The following is a 20,619-nucleotide window of genomic DNA, read 5'->3' on the forward strand; positions in this document are numbered from 1 at the left end:
GTCTGCCTTTTACTAAACGTCTGCAGGACCGGGCAGTACTCCGCACTCACCCTAAGTTCTTACCTAAGGCAGTATCAGAGTTTCACATTAATCAATCCATTATACTGCCTACCTTCTTTCCCAGGCCTCACTCCAATCCAGGAGAGCAGGCTCTGCATACCCTTGATTGTAAACGGGCTTTAGCATTCTATCTAGACCGTACAGCTGCCCACAGGAAAAGCACTCAATTGTTTGTCTCTTTCCATTCCATCAAACTGGGGCAGCCTGTGGGTAAGCAGACTCTCTCCTTCTGGTTAGTGGACTGTATATCCTTTTGCTATCAGCAAACAGGCATTCCACTTCAAGACCATATCAAAGCACATTCTGTAAGGGCCATGGCGACTTCAGTAGCGCACCTACGATCAGTGCCACTTCCTGACATCTGCAGGGCTGCTATCTGAAGTTCTCTCCATACCTTTACAGCCCATTATTGTTTAGACAAGGCTGGAAGACAAGATTCCATCTGACTTGCACAAACATTTTACAACTTGACATACCAACACCCTTCCTCCTGCCCGTGAGGGTTCAGGATGCCCTCTACCAAATTCCTCCCCAATACTTGTACCTATTGCACATCTTGGGTACATTTGGTGTATTTCTCGGACATCCTCAGCTCGGTACTCACCCTTATGTGAGGACTACCATCCTGCTTGTCCTGTGAGAAAGCAAATGTTGCTTACCTGTAACAGGTGTTCTCACAGGACAGCAGGATGTTAGTCCTCACGAAACCCGCCCGCCACCCCGCTGTGTTGGGTTCGTTTTCTTATTTTATTTTTCGGCACTTCCTGTAGCTTTAAACAAGACTGAAGAGGGAGCCCTGCTGGCTGCAGGTTTAGTGCCATGCTGGGCATGCCCAGTAGGTGCCAGTCAAAGTTCTAGAAACTTTGACAAAAGTGTTCCGTGATTGGGCTCCATCTTATTATGTCATCCATATGTGAGGACTAACATCCTGCTGTCCTGTGAGAACACCTGTTACAGGTAAACAACATTTGCTTTCTGCAGTAGCTTAAGGTGTTCAAACACAGGAAAAAGGAGCATGAATAGATTGCTTCTTGTCCTTATTTTGCTAAGGTCCAAGTGTAGGTTTTGACCTTTGAATGGAGGATGATCCTCTCTCGACTTTTTCGCTGAGATTGAGAGCTTGTGCAATATGGAGGACTAGCATCCTACCACCTTATTTATTTAGCAAATTTATATCCATACAATCTAGAAATCTTGGCACCACTGAGGAAACAATTATGTTATGACTATTGACAAAGCAAGAAGATTAAACCCAGTGGTGAAACTAGATATGTTTGTGCCCAGGCTCTGCTCACTTATTCCCTTCTCCCCAACACCATGGGCTTTCACGATTCATTTCCTCCCTCCTTATCCCCCTCCCTTCCTGCCACTGCTCTCTCCTCTCACCTTGCAGCTCTTGAAGTGTGAGAACCTGTTGAGGCCTGGCAGTGGTGGAAATAGCAGTCAATAATCGCAGTTTGCCTCAGTGGTAGACTCCGGAAGTCACCACAAACCACCTCTGGCCTTAACTGCTCCCACCTCGCGTTCTTGAGCAGCTGGCTAGGTACTGGGAAAGTTGCAGGCCTCTTTATTTCCTATGGCTCTACTACATTTTATCTTCCTGATGCTAATCCTCCCCAGTCTTATTTCCTGCTCAAATCTCCCACTGCTAGCAAAACTGATCGAAAAAACTGTACAAACCCAATTGACAGAACACCTTGAGAAAAACAATATATTAAAGCCATCCCAATTCAGCTTCAGGAAACATTACAACACAGAATCATTACTTCTCACTTAAACGACACTGTTCTTCGAGGATTTGATAATGGACAAAACTATTTATTAGTACTATTAGATCTCTCTGCAACTTTTGATACTGTTAATCACTCTATCCATCTACATCAGCTTGCTGAAATTGTTTTCCTCCTATCTGTCAAACCGCAATTTTCAAGTAAAAATTAAAAGTTTGCTCTCGAGAAAATTCCAACTTTCTACAGGTGTTCCGCAAGGCTCATCACTCTGTCACATTTTTTAATATATACATGCTCCCCCTCTGTCATTTACTCACTGGTGTTGGTCTTACACATTACATTTATGCGAACGATATTCAAGTTCTCATTCCCATCAATGACTCCATTGAAGCAACATATAATAAAACTGCCATGCTCCTAGCCATCATTAAGCAACTGCTAACTCATATCAGGCTCATACTAAACACATCAAAAATGGAGATTATAGTTCTAAATAGAAAATAAACTTCATCTCTCTTGCCACCACGAAAAATAGAAGATCGCAAAACTGAAATTCATCCCGTACCATATGTTCAAGATCTGGGAATAATGATAGTGAACTGAACTTTAAGATGCACATTGCAAAAAAAAATTAAAGAGGGCTATTACAAGCTATTAACCTTGAAAAGGCTAAAACCTTTCCTTAATCCTGATGATTTTAGAACTGTTACAGCTGCTCATTTTTTCCAGTATCTATTACTGCAATTCACTATTACTTGGACTATCATCATCCACAATTCGACCACTTCAGATATTACAAAACTCTGCAGCCAGAATCCTAACTGGTACCAAGAAACATAAACATATCACACCAATTCTGATTTCCCTGCATTGGCTACCAATAAAACATAGAATAGAAATCAAGACATTAACAATCATCCATAAAATCATGTACGGAGAACAAACAGATTGGTTTAACACAGCAATTAAAATACATGTGCTAATAAAGGCCGCCTACCCATTAGAACATAAGAACATAAGAAATTGCCATGCTGGGTCAAACCAAGGGTCCATCAAGCCCAGCATCCTGTTTCCAACAGAGGCCAAACCAGGCCACAAGAACCTGGCAATTACCCAAACACCTAGAAGATCCCATGCTACTGATGCAATTAATAGCAGTGACTATTCCCTAAGTAAACTTGATTAATAGCAGTTAATGGACTTCTCTTCCAAGAACTTATCCAAACCTTTTTTGAACCCAGCTACACTAACTGCACTAACCACATCCTCTGGCAACAAATTCCAGAGATTTATTGTGCGTTGAGTGAAAAAGAATTTTCTCCGATTAGTCTTAAATGTGCTACTTGCTAACTTCATGGAATGCCCCCTAGTCCTTCTATTATTCGAAAGTGTAAATAACCGAGTCACATCTACTCGTTCAAGACCTCTCATGATCTTAAAGACCTCTATGATATCCCCCCTCAGCCGTCTCTTCTCCAAGCTGAACAGCCCTAACCTCTTCAGCCTTTCCTCATAGGGGAGCTGTTCCATCCCCTTTATCATTTTGGTTGCCCTTCTCTGTACCTTCTCCATTGCAACTATATCTTTTTTGAGATACGGCGACCAGAATTGTACACAGTATTCAAGGTGTGGTCTCACCATGGAGCGATATAGAGGCATTATGACATTTTCCGTTTTATTAACCATTCCCTTCCTAATAATTCCTAACATTTTATTTGCTTTTTTGACTGCTGCAGCACACTGAGCTGACGATTTCAATGTATTATCTACTATGACGCCTAGATCTCTTTCTTGGGTGGTAGTTCCTAATATGGAACCTAACATCGTGTAACTACAGCTAGGGTTATTTTTCCCTATATGCAACACCTTGCACTTGTCCACATTAAATTTCATCTGCCATTTGGATGCCCAATCTTCCAGTCTTGCAAGGTCCTCCTGTAATGTATCACAGTCTGCTTGTGATTTAACTACTCTGAATAATTTTGTATCATCTGCAAATTTGATAACGTCACTCATTGTATTCCTTTCCAGATCATTGATATATATATTGAAAAGCACCGGTCCAAGTACAGATCCCTGAGGCACTCCACTGTTTACCCTTTTCCACTGAGAAAATTGACCATTTAGTCCTCCTCTCTGTTTCCTGTCTTTTAACCAGTTTGTAATCCGTCATTCGGATTCCATCAGTCCGATCAACCCAGCTTATGCAAGTAAGAGAACGTGCAAAATCTCCTGTGAGCCCGAAGATCTGGAACGCACTCCTCACAGACGTACGCCTACAACAAAACTTAAAAGATATTTAAGAGATAAAAACTTGGCTCTTTATGAAGGCATTCAATGAATCTAATTAACCTACTCATACTCACCAACCTCTATCTTCCATTATCTTATGATTACTTTTAAGATACTAAACACGCTGTTCTTTTGTATCCTATTTTCAATATCATTTTTGCAGCCATTTTTTGTTACTTGCTCTTAATTTTATTGTAACTTATTTTATTATGATGTTCTTATGCCACTGTAATTTTATGTATTTTGATTGCATTGTATTTATTTTGTTGTAATTTTACTGTTGTAAACAGTTATGATGGCTCACCGAATGACGGTATATAAAATCAGTAAATAAATAAATAAATAAACCACTACTAACATCAAGTCCACCTTTCCCTTTCTTTACATTCTTTATCTCACCTGCCATTCTGTCATCTGCACTGTCCACTGTTCTTTAATGTCGATATTTTCTTCATCTCATCCAGCCATCTCTACTCTTCCTGACAGCATCTTTTCCTTGTCGCTGTGGTCACACTTCTATCTCTCTTCTATGTATTCTCCTTCTTGTCTTCCTCTGTCAGTTGTGATATTCCCAATGCTTGCCCTCAAGGCAGCTTTTACCCCATCAGTGCATATCAAACCATTACCCCTCCAATCTTATCAGCATTCCATTTCTCTCTCCCTCTTCCTTTGTCATGCTCCATGTAGAATGCCGATTATGTCTTTATTCATGACCTCTATCTTTCATACTCTTCATCTTCTTGCCTTGACTGTGACCTGGCTTTCCCCTGCTTCAGTTTCTGCTCTCTGTCATGTAGGTTATCTTTTGTCCCATACTGTAGGCCACAGTAGTGTTACGTAACATAAGATATGTCATACTGGGTCAGATCAAGGGTCCATCAAGCCCAGTATACTGTTTCCACCAGTGGCCAATCCAAGTCAAGTACCCAAATATTAAATAAATCTCAAGCTACTATTGCTTATTAATTAGTAGCAGTTTATGGATTTTTCCTCTATTTTCAAAAGGCCTGGCGACGCACATAAAGCCCAGAGACGCGTGTTAGTCCCGGGGCTTTACTAAAGGGGCGGGGTGTGGGTTGGGCCAGAGGCTTCTGACACAGTGGCCATTTGCCGATGTGTTAGAGGATCGCATGCTGGTAGGCTAAGATAAATTGGGGGAGTTAGAGTAGGGCTAGGGGGGAAAGGTTAGGGGAAGGGGTGGGAAGGTCAGTTTAGAGGGAACAGGGGAAAGCAACGTGGCTCACGCACTCAAGGAGCACAATTGTGCACCCCCTTATGTGTGCCGACTCCCGATTTTATAACATGCTCGCGCCTGCAATAAAATTGCGTGTCCATGTGTGCGCGCCGGGTAGTGCGCGCACATGGATGCGCTTGTGCACCTTTTAAAATCTACCCCTAAGGTTGTGCCAGCATTAAACCCGGTCCCGATTTTGACATAAATATATGATCCTCCCCATGTCTCCCACACAAGGATGAATTGGGCCACCTTCCCCCTCCATCCCCTGGACCCTCACTATCTCCTCTGTAACATTTTTTTATGCAAGCCAGGAACAAGGGACCGTCTGCCCTGCTCCTGGCGCCTCCAGCGTCGTTCTGACAGAGGCAACGCTGGAAGCGTAAACTTCAACATTAGCATACGCTAATGTTATGCTAATCTGTTATTTAGACTGATAAAGCTATTGTTATCCACCTAAATGGCTTTTGAATATGGACCTCAGTGTTTTTGCCAAGCATGTGCAAAATTTAGGATTTTGGTCTCATACTAGACTAAATTTTAATTCTGTTTGCATTCTGTTTTATCAACTGGATATTACAAATTAAAATTGCTACGTTACAATCATTTTTGGATATCTCAAATTTGTGTACAATAGTGCAAACAAGTCTTTAACTACAATAGATTATAGTAGTTCTCTCTATATATAGGGCTCCTTAAGATTTGCATGTGGGCTCTGTAGCTTTTCCAAAATTCAGCTGCGCACTTGACTATGGGAGCTCTGCAAGATCATGTAATTCCATTATTAAAAAGTTTGTAATGGCTTCCAGTCATAGCGTATTAAATTTAAAATTCTTGTACTGCTTTTTAAATCCTTGCGTGATGATGCTCCTGGTTACCTAAGCAAACTTTTCAAGGATTATCTTCCGGCAAGAACCTTAAGTTCTGCCGGTTACCATTTTCTTGATGTTCCCAATGTTAAATTGATTCGTTTACAAGAAACACACCATCGGGTCCTATCAACTGCAGGACCAATTTTATTGAACCTTCTAACAGATGAGCTTAAAACTCAACAGGACCTAAAAATATTTTGCAAAAGACTTAAAGGGCTATTGTATCAGGAAGTTTTCCCAAGTGACTCTGGATATAACTGCAATGATTTTTTTTTTATTGGCTGGTCTTTTTAATGTTTTATTTGAAATGTGCTGTTTGTAACTTTGCTTTATTTTTGTATTTTATGTTATGTTTGTAATCTGCTTAGTATGATGTTATAGGTGGAATATAAATATTTTTAAATAAAGGGATGCCTCAGGCATTTTTTTAATAAACTGCAGGCACCATCTAGATATTGCATTAAGAGATTTTGTAAGGTAGGATACTGCAAGGGCAGTGGAACAGTTAATATGAGAATGAAGGTAGAAAGAAGACACAGCTGAACTAGAAAAGGAGCAGAGAAGGGGGTAACAAATGATAAAGGGGGGGTGGAGCAGCTCCCTTTTGAAGATAGGCTTAATAGGTTAGGGCTTTTCAGCTTGGCGAAGAGAGAGCTGAGAAGGGGATACGATTCAAGGTTTATAAAAATCATGGCTGGCGGGGGTGGCTGAAGGCAATCTGCTGCTTGAGGTGAGGGATGAAATGGTGCCCCTCCCCACATGATGCACTGCAGGTGAAATCCTCGAGGGGCGGGGGGGGGGGGGGGTTGGACCCTTGGAGTCTGGCCCATTAGGTGATTTGTAATGCTGGGGAAGGGGGACGAGGGGGACAAGGGGGCAGGATTCCCAAAGGAGGGTCACGTTACGTTATCACTGATATTCTTTCTAGGAAGCTGGCAATCCTGCCACACTCCTGGGAACCCTATTTTATTTATTTGATTTATCCTTCCGCCTTTCAGCCACTTCAAAGGATTTCGCCTGGCCCCAGAGGGCTCACAATCTAACAGCTAGATTCATCAAAAAGTGTTACTAACGCATTGATAGCGCCCGCGATAACAAAAAGGGGCGTGTTTATGGAGATTTTTTAATTACCGCACCATACTGTTACTTACCGCTTCACACAGGTGTTACTGCATGGTGCAGTAAACTTAGCGTGCCCTATGCTAATCCCTATTTTCACATCCTGTGCTGGGGGGGGGGGAGAGAGCGAGAGCGCCTATCTACAAGGCCCTCATAGTACAGAAGTATTTATATCTATAGAAGGGCCATCTAATAGGTAGAGGTGAGGTGCTGGTGGTGGTTTAGGGGCCAGTTTCGCATGTAGAGTGAGACGTACAAACAGCACTGTACACCTTGGTAAGGATTTGACGTCACTTGGAGTGAGGAAAGTCTGACAGAGGTGATATACTCTATAACAGGGTACCATCAAGCTAGGGTGAGATAACATAGTATAAAATGTCTTCTTTGTGAGACTTTCCTCACTCCAAATGATGTCAAATCCTCACCAAGGTGTACTGTTCTGTTCGTACGTCTCACTCTGCATGTGAAACTGGTCCCTAAACCCTAAACCACCACCAACACCTCAACTATAGAGATATAAGTGCACACAATGAGGCCCTACCCACAAGCATTCTCTCTCTCTCTCTCTTTCCATGCCACTCCTCTCTGCCTCTCCTAGCCCTCAGCCCAGAAATGGCCAAAATGTAATTTCAAAAATGTATCGCGAATTGCATTATGGCCATTTGGGCATAACCTTGTCTGTTGACTTTCAGGAAAAAACTTAAAACTTAGTTGTTCCAATGAGCCTTCCACCCAACCTAGGCCGGCACCAACAATGACACAGATCACATACTAAATCAGACTGTTGAGGGCACGCTATCTTGAACAATGCCTTTACTTTGTTATAGTTATCGAGTTACATCTCCTCTGGCTGCTTCTCCATCCTAGTTCCATTACCCCTGTTCATTGTAATTTTTGCCTCTGGCATCTTCTGCGTTATTGTTGTTAATCCCCGTTTCATGTAAACTGATTTGATATGATTGTATCATGAAAATCTGTATATAAAAGGTATAAATAAAATATTGCACGGCCTAACGCCAGGAAAAAAGGTGTAGTTATTTCCAGCGTTAAAACTGTGCAATAGCATGCGTAATGCTATCGCACGGTGCGATAACAACCCTCATTTAACTAAATCCCACCCAAACTCCTCCCTAATCCCACCCCTCCAAAAAATTTGTATTCGCGCCATGCATTATGATCAATAACGCATGCATTATGGCTTTAATGCGCTATCGAGTGTGTTAATGCCCTAACGCATTTTGATGAATGACCCAGTAAGTTTATACCTGAGGTATTGGAGGATAAAATGACTTGCCCAAGGTCACAAGGAGCAGCAGTGGGATTTGAACCCTGGTTTACATCATTCGCAGCCCCCTGCTCTAATCATTATTCAACTCCTTCACTCCCTATCGCCTATCTCTCACCCTTCCCCAGCATCTGGGAGGCCAGTGAATAGTGGATTCTGTGTGTGTGTGACACACTCTCTCTTAGGGCCAATGCAAGGGTATTAGATGTCCTAGATGAACCTTACAGCCTTTTATTCCCCCTTCCCTCACCTCTCCAAGCAATTAAAAATTATACATTTTTTCCATTTTAAAACGTATTAACCACTTCCCCAACATAAAACAATTTTATATGGAAAAGGTTTTATATGTGTTAGGTTTGTTTTGATGTATTGTTTTTCTCACAGGACAAGCAGGATGGTTGTCCTCACAAATGGGTGACATCGAGGATGGAGCCCACCACGGAAAACTTCTGTCAAAGTTTAACAGAACTTTGACTGGCCCCTACTGGGCATGCCCAGCAAGGCACTGACCCTGCAGCCAGCAGGGGTCTCCCTTCAGTCTTCTTTTTTTCCGCGCAGCAGTTGCCACGCGGTGAAAGGAGCTCTCTAACCACGTTCCTGACAGGAATTTGGAAGTTAATTTCCGAAGAAAATTTGCCCCTCAGGGGTCTCCCTTCGACAAATTTTTTACTCATCTTACGGAACCCGGTAAGTTTTTTGCCTTTTCCATCGACTACCGTCGATTTTGGCCCTCGAGGCCCGTTGGCACTTACCGATCCCCAGCCTAAATTTTGGCTTCCAGCCATGGCAACGGGGTTCCGTCGTTGTCCGGATTGCACCGGACTATGTCCATCACAGACCTCCACAGGGTTTGTGTAATGTGTTTGGGTAGTGAGCATGATGTCCTGACTTGCACCAAATGTGCCTTAATGACACCCAAGGGTCGCAAAGCCAGGATGGAGAAGATGGGGCTCCTCTTCCATGCACCCACCCCAACGCCATCGATAGCATCGACGTCATCGGAACCGGCACCGTCGAAGTTGTACCATCATCGTCAACCCTCCGGTGTCCGTCCGCCATCGATCGCTTCTCGGCCGTCGACTCCCGTCCCTTCCCCGGATGGGCGAGGGGATCGGAAAGAAAAGCATCGCCATCGACGGCACAAGTCTCGGCCTGTCGAGGATCCACAGCCATCGACCTCCGCTCAAGCCGAGCCACCGACAAAGAAGCCGCGAACAGACCGGACACCCTCCACGTCTCGTTTGCCGGCATCGAGGAAACCCTCACCCTCTCGGGGTGTGGGGGCCGTGATCCCACCGGTTACGGTGGTCCCTCCGGCCCTGCCTCAGCCTCCCTCTCCCGTCGAGCCGGGTATGGTTACCCCTGGTCTCCGGGCAGAACTGGACCGGCTGGTCCAGGAGGCCATCGAGAAAGCGATGAAGAAATTACAACCTCCATCGGCACCGTCTCCGGCACCGGTTCCAGTGCCGCCCCCGGCACCGACGCCGGCGCCGGCTTCGCCACCGAGGAGGGAACCGACCACCGAGCCGTTGGTGCAAGCTCTAGCACCACTACTACGCTGCATGGAGGCACTTATGACGGCCCTTCCATCGGTGATTCCAGTACCATCGACAACACCACCGTCTCCAACTGGTTTCTCATCGGCAGGAGAAACACAGTTTCGAATTCCCCCTTCCGGGGTAGTTCCATCGGTACCTTCTGGTATATCTCCACCGATTTATCCTTCGGCTCCATCGATTCCGTGCCAGGCACCGATTCCATCGGCAGCACCGAAGCCATCGATGCCATTTCTGGTTCCACCTACCGCACCGATTCCAACTAGGTTTCCATCGATGCCTTTAGAGCCTCAGCCAGGTCCATCAGGGCTACAAGCCCCACATGATCCCTACGATACCTGGGGTGATGATGATGATACATCTTCTGACACAGATTTGCCTTCGCCACCATCTCCTACAGAGAGTAGAAAAAGATCTCCTCCTGAGGATCTATCTTTCATTAACTTTGTGAAAGAGATGTCAGAAGTTGTACCGTTTCAGCTCCAATCTGAAGCCGATGACAGACACCAGATGATGGAATTACTTCAATTTCTGGATGCTCCAAAAATCATCGCTTCCATCCCTAAACACCAGGTGTTTTTGGATCTGCTAAAGAAAAACTGGGAATCTCCTTCATCGGTGTCACCAGTTAACAAAAAAGCTGACTCCACATACCTTGTCCAGTCAGCACCAGGTTTCCAAAAACCTCAACTGGATCATCGCTCTGTTGTGGTTGAGTCCGCGCAGAAGAAGGCCAAGCGTCTTAAGCCACACTCTTCTACCCCACCTACCAGGGACAACAAATTCCTAGATAGTGTGGGACGGAAAGTGTATCATGGAGCTATGTTGATTTCACGCATAGCTTCATATCAACTCTACATTACTCAATACAACAGAGCCATCCTTAAGCAGATGCAAGACTATGCTGACACGTTGCCGGACCAATACCAACCGCAGCTTCAAGCCCTTCTTCACAAGGGATTTGAGGCAGGGAAGCACGAGATTAGGACTGCCTACGACATATTCGATGCTTCCACAAAGGTTTCAGCCACAGCCATCTCAGCCAGACGTTGGGCTTGGTTAAAGTCATCCAACCTTCGCCCAGAGGTCCAAGATCGTCTTGCTGATTTACCCTGCTTAGGCGACAATTTGTTTGGAGAGCAAATTCAACAGATTGTGGCGGAGTTAAAAAACCACCATGAGACGTTGAAACAACTCTCATCTGTTCCACCTGAGGTGTCCTCCAAGCAACCGCAAAAGAAGGACTCTAAGAAGTCGTTCTTTCGACCACGTCGCTACTACCCTCCGTCAACTAGGGCTCGTCCTGCACGGTCCTCTAACAGGCCTCAGCCTCGTCAGCCGAGAAAGCAAAGACCTACTGTAGCCCCACCTCCTGGGCCTGCGGCGGGCCTTTGACTTCCCTGTATTGAGCACATGCCAACTCCCTCTTCCACACATCCCTGTGGGAGGTCGACTGTACCATTTCTTACATCGTTGGAAACAGATCACCTCAGATCAGTGGGTGCTAGCAATTATCGCACAGGGTTACCACCTCAACTTCATAACACTTCCGCCAGACTCCCCGCCCCTTCAGGCATGGAGTCTAACCAGCCATTTGACTCAATTACAACAAGAAGTATCCCTTCTACTACAATCAAATGCTATAGAACCCGTCCCTCCTTGTCAACAAGGGAAAGGATTCTATTCCAGATACTTCCTAATACCAAAGAAATCAGGGGGGCTACGTCCAATTCTGGACCTTCGGGCCCTCAACAAGTATCTGCAAAAAGAAAAGTTCAAGATGGTAACCCTGGGCGCCTTGCTCCCTCTGTTGCAAAAGGGGGATTGGCTGTGCTCTCTCGACCTCAAGGACGCTTATACCCACATTGCGATAACACAATCTCATCGCAAGTATCTGCGTTTTCTGATAGGCCACGACCATTATCAATACCGGGTACTGCCTTTCGGGCTGGCGTCTGCTCCACGAGTATTTACCAAATGTCTCGTAGTGGCAGCAGCATTTCTCAGGAAGGAAGGTGTCCACGTCTACCCCTATCTGGACGATTGGCTAATCAGGGCCTCCACCCCTCAAATTGCACAATCCTCCCTAAAGTTGACAATTCACACACTCCTCTCCTTAGGGTTTCTTGTCAATTACGAGAAATCTTGCTTGGTCCCATCTCAGACCTTATCCTTCATTGGAGCAGACTTGGACACCTTACAGGCAAAAGCCTACCTTCCACTTCAACGAGTCCAAACTCTCATGTCCCTAGCTCGCCAACTCCAGTCTCAACACACTGCCACAGCTCGCCAATTCCTCATCCTCCTAGGACACATGGCATCCTCGGTTCAAGTCACTCCCTTGACCCAACTAGCCATGAGAGTAACACAATAGACTCTGCGACACCAATGGATTCAGGCTCTTCAGCCTCTGTCCTCCATCGTCACAGTTACACAAGCGCTACGCCTCTCTTTAACCTGGTGGACGACTCAAGTCAACCTCCTTCAGGGCTTACCCTTTCTCCTACCAGATCCACAGGTAATCCTCACCACCGATGCTTCCCACATCGGCTGGGGGGCCCATGTGGACGACTTACAAACCCAAGGGTTATGGTCACCAGAGGAAGCCGATCACCAGATAAATTTCTTGGAACTTCGAGCAATCCGCTACGCGCTCAGAACTTTCAAAGATCATCTATCAAGTCAGATTATCTTAATTCAGACAGACAACCAGGTGGCCATGTGGTACATAAACAAGCAGGGAGGCACAGGCTCCTTCCTTCTGTGTCAGGAAGCTGCGCAGATTTGGGCAGAAGCCCTCTCCCATTCCATGTACCTCAGGGCCACTTACTTGCCGGGAGTAGACAATGTATTGGCAGACCAGCTGAGCCGTGTCTTCAAACCACACGAGTGGTCACTCGATCCTCTAGTAGTGACCTCTCTGTTTCACAAGTGGGGTTTTCCCCGCATAGACCTCTTTGCGTCCCCTCAGAACCACAAAGTGGACGATTACTGTTCTCTCATTCGCAGCCAGCACTCTCGGCCCAGGGATGCCTTCTCCCTCAAGTGGACGACAGGTCTGCTTTATGCATTCCCTCCACTTCCTCTTCTGTCAAGGACTCTCGTGAAGCTTCGCCAGGACGGAGGAACCATGATCCTGATAGCACCCCACTGGCCACGCCAAGTGTGGTTTCCCATACTCCAGGATCTCTCCATCCGCAAGCACATCCCTCTGGGAACGGATCCGCATCTGCTCACTCAAAACGACGGATGCCTCCTCCATCCCAACCTCCAAGCCTTGTCCCTGACGGCATGGATGTTGAAAGGTTAGTCCTTCAGCCTTTCAACCTTTCAGATTCGGTTTCTCGTGTCCTGATAGCTTCACGAAAGCCCTCCACCAGAAGATCATATTCATATAAATGGAAAAGGTATACATCATGGTGCACTTCTCAGTCCCTTGATCCCCTTTCCTGTCCAATCTCTAAGTTCTTGGACTATTTATGGCACCTTTCAGAATCCGTTCTAAAGACCTCTTCCATTAGGATGCATGTCAGTGCGGTAGCCGCCTTCCATAAAGGTATAGAGGGTGTCCCTATTTCAGTACAACCCCTGGTGACACGCTTTCTTAAAGGCTTGCTCCATCTGAAGCCACCCTTACGTCCTCCGGCCCCATCTTGGGACCTTAATCTGGTTCTTGGTCGTCTAATGAAACCACCCTTCGAACCTCTGCACTCCTGTGAATTGAAGTATCTCACATGGAAAGTATTATTCCTGTTGGCCATTACTTCAGCTCGCAGGGTTAGTGAGTTACAGGCCTTAGTCACCTATCCGCCTTACACTAAACTCCTGCAAGACAGGGCGGTACTCCGCACTCACCCTAAATTTTTACCTAAGGTAGTTTCTGAGTTTCATATCAATCAATCCATAATACTACCTATCTTTTTTCCCAGGCCCCACTCCAACTCCGGGGAACAGACTCTGCATACCCTAGACTGCAAACGGGCTCTAGCTTTTTATCTAGACCGTACAGTTGCTCACAGGAAGGGCACTCAATTGTTTGTCTCCTTCCATCCTAACAAGTTAGGACAACCTGTGGGTAAGCAGGCTCTTTCCTCCTGGTTGGCGGACTGCATTTCTTTTTGCTATCAGCAAGCTGGCATTCCTTTTCAAGACCGTGTAAAAGCACACTCTGTGAGGGTCATGGCGACTTCAGTGGCACACCTTCGATCGGTGCCGCTTCCTGACATCTGTAAAGCTGCAACCTGGAGTTCTCTCCATACCTTTGCAGCCCACTATTGTTTGGACAAAGCTGGAAGACAGGACTCCATCTTCGGCCAATCTGTCTTGCGTAACCTTTTTCCAACTTGATGTACCAACACCCTTCCACCTTCCCGGTAGGGTGCAGATGCCCTTTACCAAATTCCACCCCAGTTGTTGTGCCTGTTGCACGTCGTTGGGTGCATTTGGTGCAAGTCAGGACATCCTCAGCTCGGTACTCACCCATTTGTGAGGACAACCATCCTGCTTGTCCTGTGAGAAAGCAAATGTTGCTTACCTGATGTAACAGGTGTTCTCACAGGACAGCAGGATGTTAGTCCTCACGAAACCCGCCCGCCACCCCGCGGTGTTGGGTTCATTTTAGTTTTTACTTTTTTAGGCACTGCCTGTAGCTTTGAAAATCAGACTGAAGGGAGACCCCTGCTGGCTGCAGGGTCAGTGCCTTGCTGGGCATGCCCAGTAGGGGCCAGTCAAAGTTCTGTTAAACTTTGACAGAAGTTTCCGTGGTGGGCTCCATCCTCGATGTCACCCATTTGTGAGGACTAACATCCTGCTGTCCTGTGAGAACACCTGTTACATCAGGTAAGCAACATTTGCTTTACCTGTTTTTTATGTTTAGATAGTTAACTATGTTAGTCTCACATATTTTTATTGTACATCGCATTGGTTTGCCATGGTAAAATTTGCGATCGCTCAAGGTATGAAATAAACTGTATGTGTGAAGTATATATGACAAGTAATAATATGCAATATCAGTCCGGCATTTTACTTTGAAACCATTGGAAAAACAATGACCTTAAGCAGCTTCCCTCTGGTTCTCCTGCAAGCAATTGCCACAAATTGCATCACATTCCTGGGATTTGATTGGTGATCTTGGAGCCAATATGAAACAGTCGGGTTTGCTGCTCTAGAGCTCGGCAATCTTTTGGCCCAACTATTGCCTTGGCACCATGCTGGTAGCCCTCCTCTGGACCACCTCTGCTCTGATAGGGGTGCAGCCCCCAGGACTGGACTGGATTTGGGACTCCAGATGAGGTCTTGCCCAGTTCTTTGTAACTTTGTAACATGGAAAGGGAAATGTGGAAAAGAGGATTTGCATTCAGGTAACAACCAAAAAGGACTGAACTTCACAATCTGTGTAAATAAATAAACGTGGGGGTAGCTTGCTTATTACAGCGGTTACTGCCCTAAACCAATTAAGCCTGATACATCACTTTGAATACATATACAGTGCTGCTCTCTGCTTCTACGGCAGGGGAAAAAAAGTAGAAAACAGGATTACATTCAGGCAACAACTAACAAGGACTGAACTTCACGATCTGGGTAAACAATCATGGGGATAGCTGCTTATTACGTTATACCCTAAACCAATTAAGCCTGATACATCACTTTGAAAGCATATACAGCATTGCTCTCTGCTCCAAAGGTAGGGGGAAGTGAGGAAAACAGGATTTGCATTCAGACGTCATTCAACAAGGCATCGATCTGTGCAGTCTGGGTGAACAAGCATCGGGGTAGCTTGCTTGATGCGGCGGTTACAACCCTTAACCATAAGCCTTATGCTCACCTTTGATGCGACTCCAACATTACTCTCTGCATCAATGACAGGAGATGGCAGGAAATTTGAATCAAACAGTTACCAACAAGAGCCCTGAAGTTGGTGGGTGGTGAAACAGATAAGTAGAGTTGAAGCTTGCTGGGCAGACTAGATGGGCCGATTGGTCTTTTTCTGCCGTCATTTCTATGTTTCTATATATATGTTTCTATCCATCCGAGTCAATTGAGAGCCTTTATCATGGGGAGGAGAGATTGCCTGCAGTCTTTTGTGTTCGCTGTTCATTTCTGTTATAAGAAAAGGTTGCATAGTATAATCCCATATTTATTTTCCTAATATTACAGTTCGGAAACTGACTGCTTATGTGTGTTCTTATCTCGGTAGGGTGTCCTCACTGTAAAAATTCTATCCCTGACTTCACAACAGCTGCTGATACCTTCAAAGAAGACAGAAAGGTAATTTTTTTTTTTTTTTTTTGTTTAACTAAATGTTGCTGGCACCAGCAGTCAGTTCAGGCATTGTTGTTGTGATAAATTCAGACAGCTGAACCAGGAGTCTCAGAAGTGTGCTGTACAAATATAAAAAAAACCCTCTATTTTCCTAAAATGAGGAATTTTAAGAAGTGTTATGGCTAACCCCTACACCCATGATTTCGGGGTTCCGGAGAGCACCTTAGTTTGACTCCCAACCAAGGGACTGTTGCAGCAGTGACTGGGTTGGGGCAAAAATACCAGGGGAGTTGTAAATGAAGTCTCATGGTGCTGTAGCCCAAAGGGGCAAGAGGAAAACTGCCAGCCCCTTCCCCCCCCCCAACCAAACAAAACAGGAAAATACTACTCGGAGGAGGTGCATGCCTCAGAAGTGCTGAGTAACTGGCAGTGTCGTCTTCCTGTCTAATCTTATTCATGGTTCCTTTTTAAGCACATTTCATAGTGCCTGAAAGCACCTATAGGTTTTGGTAGCTCTGTCTATCTGTGGCCATGTCTGCTCTGCTCTCTGCTTAAAAGTATTTGTAACACTTTTGTTAAAGTAAACTATTAGGGAAGTGGAAAACCAAAATGGTGCCATTCATGGTTGGAAAATGTTTTCTGGAATGATTTGCCCGTTTGTGTTTTGTGTAAGTTAGAGTAGCGCATATACTGGTCCTTGTAACTTTCACTAGCCCCTCCCGCTAGGCCTGGGACCTCTGCCCAAAGCAAACCAGAGGACCACTATAAATATAAAGATTATCCTGAGAAATGCTTACTTCCTTACCCTGGAAATGTACGCCTTGTGGTGTTTTGGTGACAGTTTTTTATATTATGGGTTTATGTTTTAAAATACTATATTTGTTTCTTTTTTTGATAGGCCATTACACGTTATAACCTCCTTGAGATTGTTTTCCACTTTTATATAAAAACAAAATGTCCTGCATCCCATCTGCCCAATTCCTGTATCATTCCTGTCTAAAATCAATATATAGTTGGTTGCTCGCTTTCATTTTTTAAAACAAAAGTCAATACTGGCTCGTACAGAGATTTTTTATTTTTTTTTTAAGAATCAATAAACAACATTAGCGCAGCAGTACATATTTTAAACAGAATTGCTTTTTTTTGCAAAAACTAAAAAGAAATGACTTTGCTCAGTCATTGCACAGTGGCAAAGAGAGGCTGTAACAATTATATTTTCTTAACAATTTGATTTTTAGCAAAGGCATTTTGAAGCACGAAAGGGTCATGTTGGTTGAAAATTGTGGGGTTCTTTTTTTTTTTTTTTTTTTGTGCCACATGCGGAACATGCAGGGAAGCTGGAGCTGTATTGATGTACAGCACCACGGAGTGAAAGAGAATCTGATTCATACATATAAACTCTTGATCGGAGCAGCATGCTGTTAGAATGGCAGATTGGCTATTTTACTGTTCTTGCCCGTTCTGTTTCACTCGGGCCCAGCAGTAGGTGTGGGACTGTATTTATAGAACCTGAACAGGGCATGATGTGCCGAGCCAAGGATGTGACACAATAAAACTGCCAGGCCTAAAGATTCCCCCCCCCCCCAAAAAAAAGCATAATTATAATAATTACTGAGTAAACTGGAAGCACTGCAACCTGCCAGAGTCTGCATCGGAGAACCGAACTTGTGCCCACAATCCCAGCGTGTTTTTTTTATCGCTAGGGCTTCTTTAAACTCCTTTCACCTTACTTCCTTCACTGGCTTTCGAAATTTGTTTTTATTTTTAACCAGGATAGTCTGAGGTTCACCAGATTCTGCAGCCTTAGAAGTCTGAGAAGAAGAACCAGCGTCTAGTGTATAAAAAAAAAATATTGCTCTTAACTGGCATTTACAGAATAAAAAAAAAAGACATTGTGGCTCATAATGGGTGGAACTAAAGTATTCTTCTGTTGGGGAAAAGGTTAATGACAATTCACCTAGTCCATTCAAAGTCAGTTGGGTTGAAAAATGCTCCGCACAGGTCTATCATGCTATACATATTTGCTAACAGAGGATAGAGTAAATGAAGGAGAAATTAATTCTCACCTGATAATTTCCTTTCAGCCAGCCAGACCAGTCCAGATGCATGGATTATGCCTCCCAGCCAGCAGACTGAGACTAATAGGTTTGCTGATATCATCCGTTATAGGCTCCCATGCTGACCTCAGCTTGTCAGTATTCTATGTTAAAAGCTTAAGATAAACATTTTTAATATACTAAACTTTCCCTTGCCCCCTTCCCCCCCCCCCCCAAAGCAAAAAGCAGAGGGCTTCCAAAGGAGAAACAAGAAACAGAATAAACATAATCTGCGTTCCTTGATAAGGATTATTACCTTAACATCCAGCATGCTAACTAGCATACACAAACAGTTATTCTGAAAATGAATCAGGAAAATCTTTTACTTGGCAGAACAGGGAGAGTCCTTTACTGGGCTGACTGGATTCAAGGAAAGGAAGTTATGAGGTAAGAACTAATTTGTCGTCCTCCTTCAACCAGCCAGACCAGTCCATACACAAGGGATGTACCCAGGCTATCCCTCTACCATGCCCAGCACTCTTAAGACTTCCATCCAAAGAAAAAGCCTCTTCCCTGGCTCAAAGGTCGAGTTGATAGTGCTTGGCAAAAGTATGCAAGAACAATCAGGTTGCCACTCAGCAAATCTCCAGTGGTGACAGCACGTGAAGCTCTGCCCAGGAAACCGCCTGTACCCTGGTAAAATACGTCCTCAGTTTTTTGGGAAGAGATAATTCCTTGGATATGTAAACCTTCCTATCACTTCCTTACTCTAATAAGCTGTCAATGCTTTTGAAGCTGTTCCAACCATTCTAGAACCACTAAAATGAACAAATGATACTTCAAGTTATGAAACTATAAGTGAAATTTAATTATAGCAGAAAAACTCTAACATCTAAATGATGAAATTGAGCATACTCTTCTTCACTTGAGTCCCTTTCAAAAGAAGGCAGACATATCTGGTTAAAACGAAAACAATACAAAGGAATGAAGGAACCATGAGAAACTACACTGTCACATTCAAAGAACTCAATAAGGGAGCTCTATATAATGTAATCTGCTTTGAAGTGTCTGAAAGGCAGAATATAAATCAAATAAAGAGCCTGAGCTTCAAAATTCATTTGGCAGAACAGATTGCTACCAGAAAACACCACCTTAAGAGGCTCAAACGGATGACCCAGCTGGGTATGACAACACCAAATTCTGATTCCAGGTAGGTATTGATGCTCTTACCAAAGGCCAAATATGCTTTTCTTCCTGAAGAAAAGAAGATACATTTGGATGAGACGATAAAGGTCTGCCTATCAGCTGAACTCTAATAGGCAATAGCTGCTACCTGCTCCTTAGGGAGTTAAGGGCCAACTTTATCCACTCTCCCCCTGCAGGAATTCTTAGATAACTGACAACGAAGCTCCTCTAGTCGATATCTTCCTAACTGAGCACCAATCCCAGACTCTCACATATACCAAGGATGTGAAAACTTTCTTGGACCTCAAAAGGGTATTTACAATCTTCTGAAAATATCCCTGCAGACCTACCTCTTCCTCCACATGTTGACACCTGATCCCGCCTTGGGTAATCACCGATGCCACAGACGTAGCATTGGTTAACAAGATCCTGTTTGCCCGATACCTTAGAATGGAAGCAAACTAAAAGGAGTGCCTTTCATAGTATTCTGGTTTCCAACCGATTGATGGATCACTTGGCTTCTTCCAGCTTCCAAGTGCCTTGAGTCACTATAGTGAACACCTCAGTCCCAGCATATGACATCCGAGATCTCCATTATCCAAATGGAAGATTCAAGGTCCACTCCTCCTGTAAGGTTCTTATATTCTATCAACCAAAGCAGAACTCACTCTGGCTTATGTCATTGGATGGAATCTCATGAAATACACCTGGGACTGAGGAGACTACTTTGAGATCAAGACCCTCTGCAGGTGTTTATTGTGCACTCTTGCCCAAGGCACTAAATTTAAGGCAGCCACCATGAAACCCAATACCTGAAGACAAATCCACACTGTGGCTCTCTACTTTAATTAAACATGCACTTGGTTCTTCAATTTCCAGATCTTTGTCAACTGAATTTGGCCTTACCTGGTGTCAAACCGAAACCCCCAAGTACTGCACAGAACAAGAAGGAAGCAAGATGTTCTTGTCAAAATTGGAAACCCAGCCCA

General features: G+C 44.5%; 1 protein-coding gene across 1 annotated transcript in view; it reads left to right on the top strand.

The window, feature by feature from the left end:
• PDIA5 (protein disulfide isomerase family A member 5) overlaps positions 1 to 20,619 on the top strand; it is a 316,663-nt gene that overhangs the window by 253,579 nt on the left and 42,465 nt on the right. Inside the window, exon 15 of the mRNA XM_029605221.1 lies at positions 16,345 to 16,415. Coding sequence (XP_029461081.1) covers positions 16,345 to 16,415 — 71 coding nt within the window. The remainder of the gene's footprint in view (positions 1 to 16,344; positions 16,416 to 20,619) is intronic.

Source organism: Rhinatrema bivittatum, chromosome 6 (assembly GCF_901001135.1).
Source record: "Rhinatrema bivittatum chromosome 6, aRhiBiv1.1, whole genome shotgun sequence".
In the NCBI taxonomy this organism is placed as follows: Eukaryota; Metazoa; Chordata; class Amphibia; order Gymnophiona; family Rhinatrematidae; genus Rhinatrema; species Rhinatrema bivittatum.